The following is an 11,168-nucleotide window of genomic DNA, read 5'->3' as shown; positions in this document are numbered from 1 at the left end:
TTTTTTTAAACTGACATTTCTGCATTGGTAGATATTTTTTTCGCATGATTCTCAGACCGACATGATGTCAAAATGAAACCTAGGAGATTAAATATACTGTAGCTTTTGTTTTTTAATGATCGTCACAAAGTGATAGCCCATGATGCTGGTTGCTAGTGGTAGTTTTATCTTTTTTAATCAAAACGTGAAGAACAAGTAAAGGTGATTAAACAAAACACACTTTTGGCTCTTTCTAGAAGTTAGCATTGTCAATAAAGCTTTTCCTTTGTAGCCTTAGCACTTAAACTAGACTCATTTTCCCTTCAAATATACAAAAAGATCACAAAGGGTGGCACGCATGTACAGTATTTACAGCCGAGATGCTCTTTGTCCTCGTTTTGATGAGATGGCAACGAGAGGTTGCTTGATCACCAGCTCCCCCTGGGCAGGCGGGGCGGCGGGCCTCCGAAGCCCGGCCGTCCCCTGAAAGATGGCACGGTGCCCTCCGGCTGCAGAAAAGGAGGCCGGTGGAGCATGGGGCCGCGAGGGGGGAAGGGCAAAGCCATCCGGAACCTTTCCGGGGGGAAGGCGGGTCCTGCGGGCATCATGGCGGGCGGCGAGAGGAATGGCGGCAGGTGAGGAGGACGCATTGGGGGGAGACCTGGCGGAGGCGTCTGCAGCTTGATGGCGGTGGGGGAGCCCAGCAGACGCTCCGAGAGTTTGTCTCCTTCGGGGTTGGGCGTCGACTCCGTTGGGGATTTGACGGCTGCCCGGAAAAGACATCAGATGATTGTGAGTGTCAACAAGTCATGACAGGTGTCCAAAGTCTGGCTCGGGGGCTATTTGTGGCCCCCCGCTGCTGCGTGAGGGTCCTACCTGCTGCCAGGGCGTCAGGCTTTAACTTTGGCGGGATCAGCATCAGGCCCCCCGTGCTAGGCAGGGACCCTGGGGACAGCATACCCAGGGGCAGGTATGGCGGCGGGCTTCCCATGGGTGCCCCCTGTTGGACGGCGGGAGCCTGCAAGACAGACAAGCGCAACATGAAGCCTTTAAAAGCAGCAAAAAGTTTCGCTGAGGACAATACAGCACGACTTGGTCAGGCACAGCCAGGAAACTTTTGTTTGGAAAACAAATGGATGGTACATGCCAGTTGCACATGAGGTAAAAAGAATAAATTACCAACAGTTTCTTTTCATCAAATAATTCACTGTCATTTTTTAATTAGCTTACGGAGGTAAATTTGTAAAAAAAAAAAAAGAATTCATGCGTAGATGACATTTTAAAAAGTTTGTGTATGTGTGATCTAATTAGTAAAATACAATTTCATTTTTTTCCAAGGTATAAGAAGATAATTGATAAAATGCTGATAATTGATGTATACTTCATTTATAATTAACCAGTAAAGGTGAATGTCAAATTAAATATGCTACAGATACTAATTAAAACAACTGTTTCATGATAAAAAAAATATCAATTCATTTAAATTGTCTGGTATTGGTATTGTCTCAGAGGCGTTCCGGGCTATTTTGGAGAGGTCCGTAAACATGCAGACACAAACTCAGTCCACTGGAACCTTTTTTTTTGTGTGTGTTGCTGCGAACTGAGCAGCCGTTTCTGTTTTGGCAATTTGCAGTTCATCACACTTGCCTCTTAGCCATCAACGCTGCCTTTCATGAAGTTGACCTTAAAATTGTGCACAGTGAGGCTAAAAGATTTCAGTATTTTTCTCGTGCAACCGGTACATGTTGCTTGCAAAAACGACAAGCTGCAAGAAGAAACTTTGGCTGGACCCGAAGCTTAAATGTTAACCTTCTAGTTACATGAAATCAAGGCGAGCAAGAGAGAGAGAGTTCATGTACCCACGCTTCATGATGACAATTTGTTTACAAAGAGGTTATCAAAGTCATTCCATTTTCTTCTTGTGCAGTGGCGTGCAAAGTGGGGGGCCAACGGTGCGAATGGCCCCCAGGGGGAGCAACCACAACACCCCTGCTGCCATGAAAATGTCTTCAGCTGGGCAGTATGCCAGATGCATGCCAAAGTGATCAATAAATCTCCTGGCGATGAAAACCTTTTATGGAGCTTTCGTCCACAGCCACCTCACCCGCTCTCCCTCTTCTTTTTTTTTTATTAGCAGCCATCATAATCACGCGCTTTGCACGCCACCGCTCAGGTGCAATTTGCCAGTTCCGCGTTCCGCCAGATTTGTCCGAAAAACTCACCTATTGGCTGTTTTGTGCTCAGAGCGCAGCCAGCACTCCCAGCTCGCAAGTTTGATTCACGTAAACAATTGGAAGTGAATTGAGGAGCTTCATCAAACAAAATGTCCTTTGCCACCATCTTGTGGTACCCATACACAATTACAAATCCTGGTGGGGGGGGGGGGGGTGTCTCTTACTCAGGGGGGTCTGTCCCTATCCATCACGCTTTGCCATAGCCCGGACCTGGAGGGGAAATTCTGTCGTCTTAGCGCATATGCGTCACAGTTCTACGGTTTCGGGTTGGAATCCGGGCTCTGGCTTTCCTCATTCTGCCGGCGCGCTCGTGTGAGTTTTGGCAGAATGATCCAAAAACACGCTTGTTGAAGACTCCAAATTGTCCATAGGTGGGAATGTGATTGGCTGCAGCTCACCTGTGACCGGAGCCACACAAAATCAACGGACGCTTCCGGCCGGCGCTGCTTTCTGTGGCTGGGGCCATTTTTCATCGAGCAACCGGGACAGAACGAGTGAAGGCCGGCCACTTCTATGGTTATCATCACGTTACGCACCAGTCAAAAACAGAAGCTGCGGCCATTTTTGGATTTGTCAATATTACAAGACCTCTGACATCAGGGAACAACATATAATTACAAGGCTTTATCCTGTAAAGAAGTGGCTTATTCTGTGTAACATGTGCAACACCTGCACAAGACACAAATGCTTTATTATTATTATTATTTTTTTAACACTTTCGCCAAGATGCTATTGCTTTGTTTTGACACCCTTGGACTTTATTCATATAATCTCTACTTTAATCATGATCATAGTTCCGGAGCAGCACAACTGATTGCACTAGAGAGTACTGCAAAACTTCAATAAGTTCAAAACCCTGGTGATGTGTTATTTCACATCACCACTTCAAAAGCGGAGAAGGTTGACTTCATCTGTGCAGGGCACCGTGATGTCATACACACGCTGGCGCAGTCAAAGTGAGTGCAAGAAGGCCACTGAAGTTCAATATGGCCTCCCAGCTCAACATTTGCGCAACAGCAAACGAGCCAAACGATGCTGGCGACTTGGCCAGGACAAATGTATCGATGCAAATGTCTTCAGCTCAACGTTATTTCAAAGTTGGCACAAGAGTGTTGAAAGCAGCACAAATGCAAATAGTTGTCCTTTTGAACTAATCCATTTTTTTAAAAAAGGGGGACATAAATGGGACGTTACTTTTCATTTTTATATCATAGACGAATAATATTAAAACCCGCTCATACCAGATGTGTTAATGTCCAGCGTTAGAACAACGAGCCAAAAATAAAAATCCTTTCAAATTCTGTTACTGTGTTAAAAAAAAGGTTCTGAGCTACTCTGCACATGTTCAATTTCAACCAGCATCACACACAAGATTTGGATTTAGACATAAATTGAAAGCCACATTTCTGTCAAAACTTTCAATTCAGAAATCCAGTAATGTTTATGGGTCAAAAATAAAAAAGGGCAAGGTCATAAACTCCTTTTGCTAATATTGACGTATTTCATTAAACTTTTGTTTTTGCCACTACTAGTCAACATCTTTTATGTCCAATATATTTTTGGTAAATGTTCCCCCTAAATTCACTGGAACGGATGAGTCGGACAGAAGGCTTAAGAGGGGGTTCACGTGTTTCGAGTCGCATGCAAAAGACAATGAACCCAAACGTCTACTCTGGTGGAAGCAGAGCGCGCCAACGTCAAGTCAATCAGCTTTGATGCCGTGTCGGCTCTTACCAGACTGGTCCGATCCCATCGGGGGCAGCTCCTTGTTAATCCCACGAGCCGAGCCAAGCCGGGCCGAGCGTCCCTTCTTTGATGGGCACCCCCGGCATGCTTCAAGAGTATTTCCTTTGTACTTTTGTTTGCAGCTGCACAACAAACTCACCTCCAGTTTTTAGATCAAAATTAAATGCCACCCTCCTTTTTCTCTTGTCTGTCAGTAGTTATTTGCCAGATGCTTCCACACTCACCTATTTGATGTTCTTCCAAACTTTTTCCTCCCGAGCTGCATACAGAAAACTTCTGGATCAAGAAGGCCACTTTGAGCAGTTACCACCTGCTAAAACTAAGCCATCAAGTAATTGGATTTTTTTGTTTTTTGTTTGGAGCTTTCTGTTCATGTTAATAAGGCACCGTAATGGAATTTCTCTGTTGCGAGAAATGTTAGCGCCTCAGTTTCTTTGCCTCTATCTGCGATTGGTGGGTCGGGACAACTTGTGGGCTTTTTTCAGCGCAGTACTGAGGCATAGAACATAATACTGCAGAAGCGTCAGGAAATGTGACTCACTTGCGCTCTCTCGTCATTCGTTACTCCGTAAACAAATACAGTGCGGCTCAGCCTTTAGCAATGTGATGTCATGGCTGGCTAGCAAAATGGTGGCAACAACTGATAATCATGTTCTTAAAGTTTAGTGGCTGTAGCTGTCAGCGGCATTGGACCCACACAAAGTGGATATCGCCACCAGGACGTTTAGTTAGCGTGAAGCATGGGCCACTGGCAAATACATGTCGGGGCCACTGGCAAATACATGTCGGACTCCGAAAGGCAAGCTGACCCTAGCTTGGAGACCCGCCATCAAGATTTGAAATGCTGATTTTCTGACGGAAAGGAAAAGGTTGATAGTAAAGTATAACCTTGGAGCAAGTCCTTGATTCCTACAAGTAGCAAAGGCGCTCGTGATCCTCCTCTGTGAGAAGTTCCAGAAGAGCCAACAAATGCTATTTTTTCTCCCCAACAAACACAGCAGGCTCTTCTGCGCGTCCGTTGCTCAAGAGTGCACGTTGATGTGACACTTTGTGACAACTGCGATGTCCGACCTGATCATGACTACAACTTTTATTTTCTTCCATCCCGGCCGGCTGGGCAAGGCACCAAAAACTCCATTCCTTTGCATGTCGACAATTTGCGTGCATAGGAATATTTGAAGATGGCAAAGTATTTTTAAAGCATACAAACGACCCACCCGCCACCCCGTCCGTCCGTCTCCATTTTATTTCTTGGAGTAGCTGTCTGCTTTGCATGTCTTCCTAACTGACCTGGTTTTCAAGTTTCAGCTCCAGCCTTCCTTCCGGTGGGGTTTGCAAGTTCTCTCCGGGGTACTTCGGGTTCCCTTCACGTTGCAAAAAGCTGCATGCTCCGTTCGCATGGCTCTGAATGCGAGTGGCTGTCTATATGTGCCTGGCGGAATACCAGTCCAGGGTGTTTGCCTCGCACTCCTAAAATAAGACGGGGTACGCTCCCCATCCCCGACAAGCACAGTGGAGGAGAGTGCTATTCATTTTTTTTTTTTTTTTTAACTTACATGAACGAACATCCACAAAAAGAGTTTGCAGATGCAACATTTGTCAAATTCCGCAAAAAGACGGATGGACGCAACGCCCCCTCCCACCTCTAGGACTTTCTTTTCTAAATCAGCTTCAACCCCGATAACCTTTGCTCAGTGTTGGTGCAGTTTGCACTCTTTGATGAGGAATCCTCAAAGGCAAATATTTGGAGACAAAAATCAGAGTATTCAATTGTTCACAAAGTGGCATCACGCGAGCTGTACACATTGCATAAAATGAAGAGAAGGGTCCAGCCAGACTGGCAAGGTGGCAGTCCCGAGTCAAGACTGTGAAGCATTTGGAATAGTTACACTTATGTTCTTCAGGTGTGGTTAGATGCTACCGAATTTGACACGACTACTTGTCGGCTTACGGAGATATTGCCTCGTCTGTGACAAGTCTGAAAACGTTTCCTTTGCACCAAAGTAGAGCTTGCACGTGAGCATGCATCAGCACCGAGCGGTTCCTTGTTTCCAGTCTTAAAATGGCATTTGTGCGAGCACCAGAAGACACACGGAATCAAGTTCGATGCTGTCGATTGGTGTGCAAAAGAATGAAGTTGATTCACATCCGCTCCACTCCATTTTATTTTCCCCCCCAACATGTCAAGAGCTGATGAAGGGGACCTCCAAAAAGAGGCCATTAAGCAGCAAACAAACAAACAGGAAGAGAAAGGACAGCTTTTAGACTGCACATTAGCGTTACCTGAATCAGAGCTCGGACGGTCCCGCCTGCCGCTGCCGCCGCCGCCGCGCTTTCCGACATGCCGTTCACGGCCGCCGTCTGCGGATTGTTGAGGTCCAGAAGGCTTTTCCACTCTGAAGACCGAGAGACCCCGTGAGATTGGTGTGGGGGCGGTTAGGCTACAAAGGGCAAATGAATGGACTCACCTTCGCTGAGCGTGTCCGGGTCCAGCATCCCGCCGTCACGATAACTCTCCAGCTCCTCGGCTTTGGCTTTGGCCCAGGGGATGTAGGTGACTCCTCGCTCGACGTCCCAGAACTTTTTGTGTGGCGCCTTTATGCCTTTGTTTAAAGCCCACGCAATCTATGAAATAGCACAAAGGTATCACTGACGGAACGTAAAAGCGGGGCTAATGGATGGTTAATGGCCGCACCTTCACAGGCTTCTGATTGACTCTGTATGAGCCGCGACTGAGCTTGTTCAAAGCCGTGTAGGCGTCGAGTCGATGCACCATCACGATGTAGGCACAACCTCTCGGGGGGATCATCTGGAAACAAACAAAGGTTGCCAATAAGAATCCGTCCATCTCTTTTAGAAGTCGGTGACGATGGAGCGCGCTTACGTTGACCGACTCGATCTGGCCAAATTCCTCCAGGAGGGAGACCACGTCCGACTGCTGGGTTTTTTTGTCCAGCTGACCGACCCACAGTGTTGTGGTGCACACTGAGAACCGAAACAAATTGAATGCTGCTCGGCACACATACATCTGGGTTTCGAGTCATGGGACGTACCGCTGAGCGTCTGGCTCTTGATGGCGGGGAGCCCTTTCTGCCGCCGGTCCCTATCACACTCTCGCTCGTTTCTGTCCTGCGAGCGGGAGCGCAGCCGGCGGCTCTCTCTCGAGCGCGATCTGGAGCGTCTGTGCCTCGACCTTCTCGACCGTGACGACGAGCGCGAGCGTCTTCGTCTCGGAGATCTACGGGAACGGGCGAAGCGTGTGATGGCAGAATGAGTTATGGTCAATTCGACGCAATCCGCTCCAACTTGGACGTAGGGTTGGTTCAAATCCACAAGAATCTTACTTGGAACCGGATCTTGTTCTTCTGCCGTAGGCTCCGTGTCTGCCTTCTCGATGTGTATAAAGATCCTCCCTTGAGTCCGCCTGTCAGACAACATGCAAAATGACACAGCGAAATGGCGGCTCCATCCATTTTGCGCTATACCTGCGATTGGTAGTTCATCAGCGTAGATTGCTCACTCCTGGAATGGTATCCGGTGGGTAGCATCTGGCGCTCGGCCTCACCCGCCACTCCACCAAACTGAGAAGAATCATCACATGAATTTCAAACAAGTGAATGAGCAGCATCGAGTGGCATAGGCGCAGAAATTGCACCATTTTTTCCCACAGTTCCGGAACATTACCACATCAACTATATTGTTTTATAAGCAATGCTTTAGGGCAATTTGACAAAGTTTCAAAGTCTTCCCCATAAAAGAGTCGCTACCTCAAATCCGCCCGGAAATGGATGAGCGGCCTCCATGTTGCGCATCTGACCATGGACGTCGTCTCGTCCGCTGCTACAATTCAACACAGCATGATTGACGTACACACTCAACGCAACAAGTGTGTTTGTTAACATTTACAACGGCATCAGCTGCTGCTATTCTACGATAGGATCCAAAAGGTAACTCACAAACAGCTCGTCGTGTCGTTTGTTGCCACCTTCTCGGGCTCGTCGTCATAGTCAAAGCTGTCGAGCAGTTTCTGAGGAAGCGGAACCACATTTTCAGCTCCAAAAGGTCAAAGCGGGGATACGTGTTGCGAGCGTGCAACTACCTCAGCCAGGGTGCCTCTTTCTTCGCGGTGCATTTGGGACTGGGCCACGTTGACCTGGTGAGCATTTGGCCCGTTTGTATGATTGGCCGCGTAGCTCTTTTCCACCTGCTGCAAGCTGTGAAGCATCCTCTGGAGCTGCGGATAAAAGGACAATGGCGAACAACGGTCGCAGAGCGGCCGGCACGCTTGAAGTTTACACTCACCTCCTGACCGTGCGGGGACTGGAACAGCTGGGCCACCGCGGCTAAGGCGTCAGAATTGGACACTTGTGGCGGAGCTATGTTGAGGGTCGCTGTCGTGGGAGGAGGCTGTGACTCCGTGGGAACTGTTCACACATGCGAAAGACGCCGCACTTAATGCTCAATGCACACTTTAGACAAGGGATGGGAAACTTAACTTCTGGAGGCGGCATTAGTCACCCAATGTTTTATTATTTGTCTTGCAAATCATTCTAATCCCGCAAAAATAGGCCAACTTATATTGCAGTACAAGTCCCAGTGTAAGCACAACTGACATGTGTGCCGTCTAGTGGTAATTTGTGATATTGCAACAAAAAACAAACGGTTATCATCCTTATATTTCCAATGAAAACATGAACTGTCCTTTTCTCGTCTTACTTTCAAGGGACGGCGAGGGTGACGGGACATTTTCAGCCATGTCCATCAGAGGCTGGATGATGTCCATGTCAAACACGCTATTCTTCTGCCACAGGTTCAACACGCGGACAATTTTGTCCTGATACAGACAGAAAAGTTAGTTAGCTTTCAACATTGTGTTGTACCTCCCTCATGGCAGCAAACGCACAAAGAGCAGCTACCTTATCGTCCTCTGAGCAGCTATAAAGATTCTGGAAGGTGTCTGTGAAGTTCTTGGAGAAGCGAGGCCCGAACACGTCCTTGTCCACACCAAACTGGTGACGCGACTGCCGTACGATAGAGTCCACCACATACAAGCCGGGAACTTTGAGCTCGGGTTTACACTGATGAAAAGAAACCAAATTTAAGCGACAAAGCACAAATTCATCCAACTCGTACGACGGTGCAACATACCCTCTTGATGAACTTCTCAACAATCTGGACGACATGCTTGTAGAGCTAGCGAAAATAAAAACCTGGCATCAGTCACTACGAAGAACATAAAATGCGCAAACACACTTCAGGTTTGTTAAAATGGTACAATTTCGAGCAATGGCTGTTTACCTTAATGGCTTTGATGGCGGCCTTGGTAACCGACATCATTTTAGCCCGCGATATGGGAGGCTTCATGTCAAGCATGGAGAACAACTGAGAGGTTGCACACAAAACAAACATTACTTTACCACAAATTCAGCAAAAACCGGAGCCACAAATGTCAAATTTGCAAATAGCAGTGCTAAGTAAAGAGTGACAGCTCTTTTGGATGAGCTCATATTGAATGTCAGGGAGCGGCCATTTTGCCACTTGTTGTCAACTGAAAATGTCATCGCACTCAGCTTGCAAACCATGCCACATGACCAAAGCTAGAAAACAGGTGAAAATAGAAAAGAAATGAACCAAATTTAAAAGCGCTAGCCTACTACTATTGATCTATTAAACCGGGCAGTTGATAAATCATTGGGCCACAATAAATCCATTTCCATGTAAAACAAAGAAATAACTACTAAAACAGTGAGTTAAAACTGCACTTACAAACTTATTTGGCATTGTCATATGCATATGCCAGCTCAGTGGCCTAGTGGTAGAGTGTCCGCCCTGAGACTGGAAGGTTGTGGGTTCAAACCCCGGCCGGGTCATACCAAAGACTATAAAAATGGGACCCATTGCCTCCCTGCTTGGCACTCAGCATTAAGGGTTGGAATTGGGGGGTTAGATCACCAACTGATTCCCGAGCGCGGCATGGCTGCTGCTCACTGCTCCCCTCTCCCCCAGGGGATGGATTAAAATCACACGGGGATGGGTTAAATGCAGAGGACAAATTTCACCACACCCAGGTGTGTGTGTGACGATCATTGGGACTTTAATCTTTAATCTTTAATAACACACATACAAGGGATATGCCCAACAAAAGAATTGCACCACATATTTGAATAAACTAAACTAATAAACTAATAAAATAAATGCAAGGTGTCACACGTACAGCATGCAAGCATAAATTGGAGAACAATGCAAAATTTCAGTTAACAGAGGTTGGCAGTGGACATTCATGTACATTTAAGATGAATTCTAGATTAGTTGTATGTAATCCACTGTGATCTCAAAATTGCACACGTGTAAATGTATACACTAATTTGGAATGTTATTTATTTTCTAATATAGTCGACCGGCTCACTTGGGGTACACTAAAAAAAATGGAGTTGAACGGGGCAAATAAGTAAGACTTCAATTGTTTGGTGGTAACCGCTGCTGGCAGTTAAAAACCTTCGCCAAATGTCAGTTGTACTGCAGAAGGCATCGCGATTAAACAAAAACAGCCATCTTACTACGTTCGCGTCACTTAAAAAACCACACACAACAATGTGGCCTTTGCGAGGTACCCGAGCATCTCAATTAGCAGTTAGCTTAGCACAGAATCCGAAAGGCCTTGCTTAGCATACGAGCAACAACAGGCGCAAACAATTCAGATCAATCGACGATTCAAAGGAATACAAAGCACAACGAAGAAGCGTTTCATTTTCAATCTAGCACATTTGAGCTGAAAACACGACTAGCACTAACGCCGTTCGCTACTGTCGCCCTTTGGACCAGAACACGAGCAAACTTTACCTCCATGTTGAACGCGTTCACCGCTTCCATTCTTCTTGATTTGCCTTTCACAAACCCGATTAGAAGACGAGCTTTTTTTTATTCTTACTACTCGTCACCATGTATGTCGACGCCGATAATAACAACCACGTAACTAAGCAAAAGAAAGATGATAATCGGCCTCTTGAAGGATTACATAGTTTAGCTTAGCTTTAGCCGCATACCGCCTCGATAAACGCGAGCAATGTGACGTCATACACGTCAGCCTTCTTCCTTGACGTCCTTTGGTTGTTGGCAACGAGGCGTTGTTGGGCAACCATTGCCGTGCTGTGGTTGGAGTAGAAATTGCAGTGACTCGACGGGACGTCTTAATTTCATAACTTTCTAATA

General features: G+C 46.6%; 1 protein-coding gene across 1 annotated transcript; it reads right to left on the bottom strand.

Annotated features, from left to right (window-relative positions):
- Positions 1–8: 8 nt before the first annotated feature.
- Positions 9–11,053, bottom strand: LOC119132462 (SR-related and CTD-associated factor 4-like). The gene is made up of 18 exons (XM_037267777.1): positions 10,800–11,053; positions 9,258–9,341; positions 9,108–9,152; positions 8,876–9,037; positions 8,676–8,793; positions 8,262–8,383; positions 8,059–8,193; positions 7,916–7,986; positions 7,727–7,799; positions 7,445–7,540; positions 7,304–7,383; positions 7,013–7,197; positions 6,844–6,944; positions 6,655–6,768; positions 6,428–6,584; positions 6,243–6,355; positions 856–997; positions 9–745 (listed from the first exon to the last, which is right to left on the bottom strand). Exons 1-18 carry the CDS (start codon positions 10,827–10,829, stop codon positions 408–410), a joined length of 2,166 nt encoding a protein of 721 aa, XP_037123672.1. The 5' UTR covers positions 10,830–11,053; the 3' UTR covers positions 9–407.
- Between the last annotated feature and the right edge of the window lie 115 nt (positions 11,054–11,168).

Source organism: Syngnathus acus, chromosome 13 (genome assembly GCF_901709675.1).
Source record: "Syngnathus acus chromosome 13, fSynAcu1.2, whole genome shotgun sequence".
NCBI classification, from domain to species: Eukaryota; Metazoa; Chordata; class Actinopteri; order Syngnathiformes; family Syngnathidae; genus Syngnathus; species Syngnathus acus.
The sequence above is the reverse complement of the archived record's forward strand: the minus strand, read 5'-3'. Positions and strand labels throughout refer to the sequence as shown.

Coding starts and splice junctions, on each gene's coding strand:
- LOC119132462 (XM_037267777.1), bottom strand. CDS start 10,829: ATGGAAGCGGTGAACGCGTTCAACATGGAG. Junction 8,194..8,261: donor AGTCCCCGCACGGTCAGGAG/GTGAGTGTAAAC, acceptor TTTTATCCGCAG/CTCCAGAGGATGCTTCACAG. Junction 7,541..7,726: donor CATTTCCGGGCGGATTTGAG/GTAGCGACTCTT, acceptor GATTCTTCTCAG/TTTGGTGGAGTGGCGGGTGA.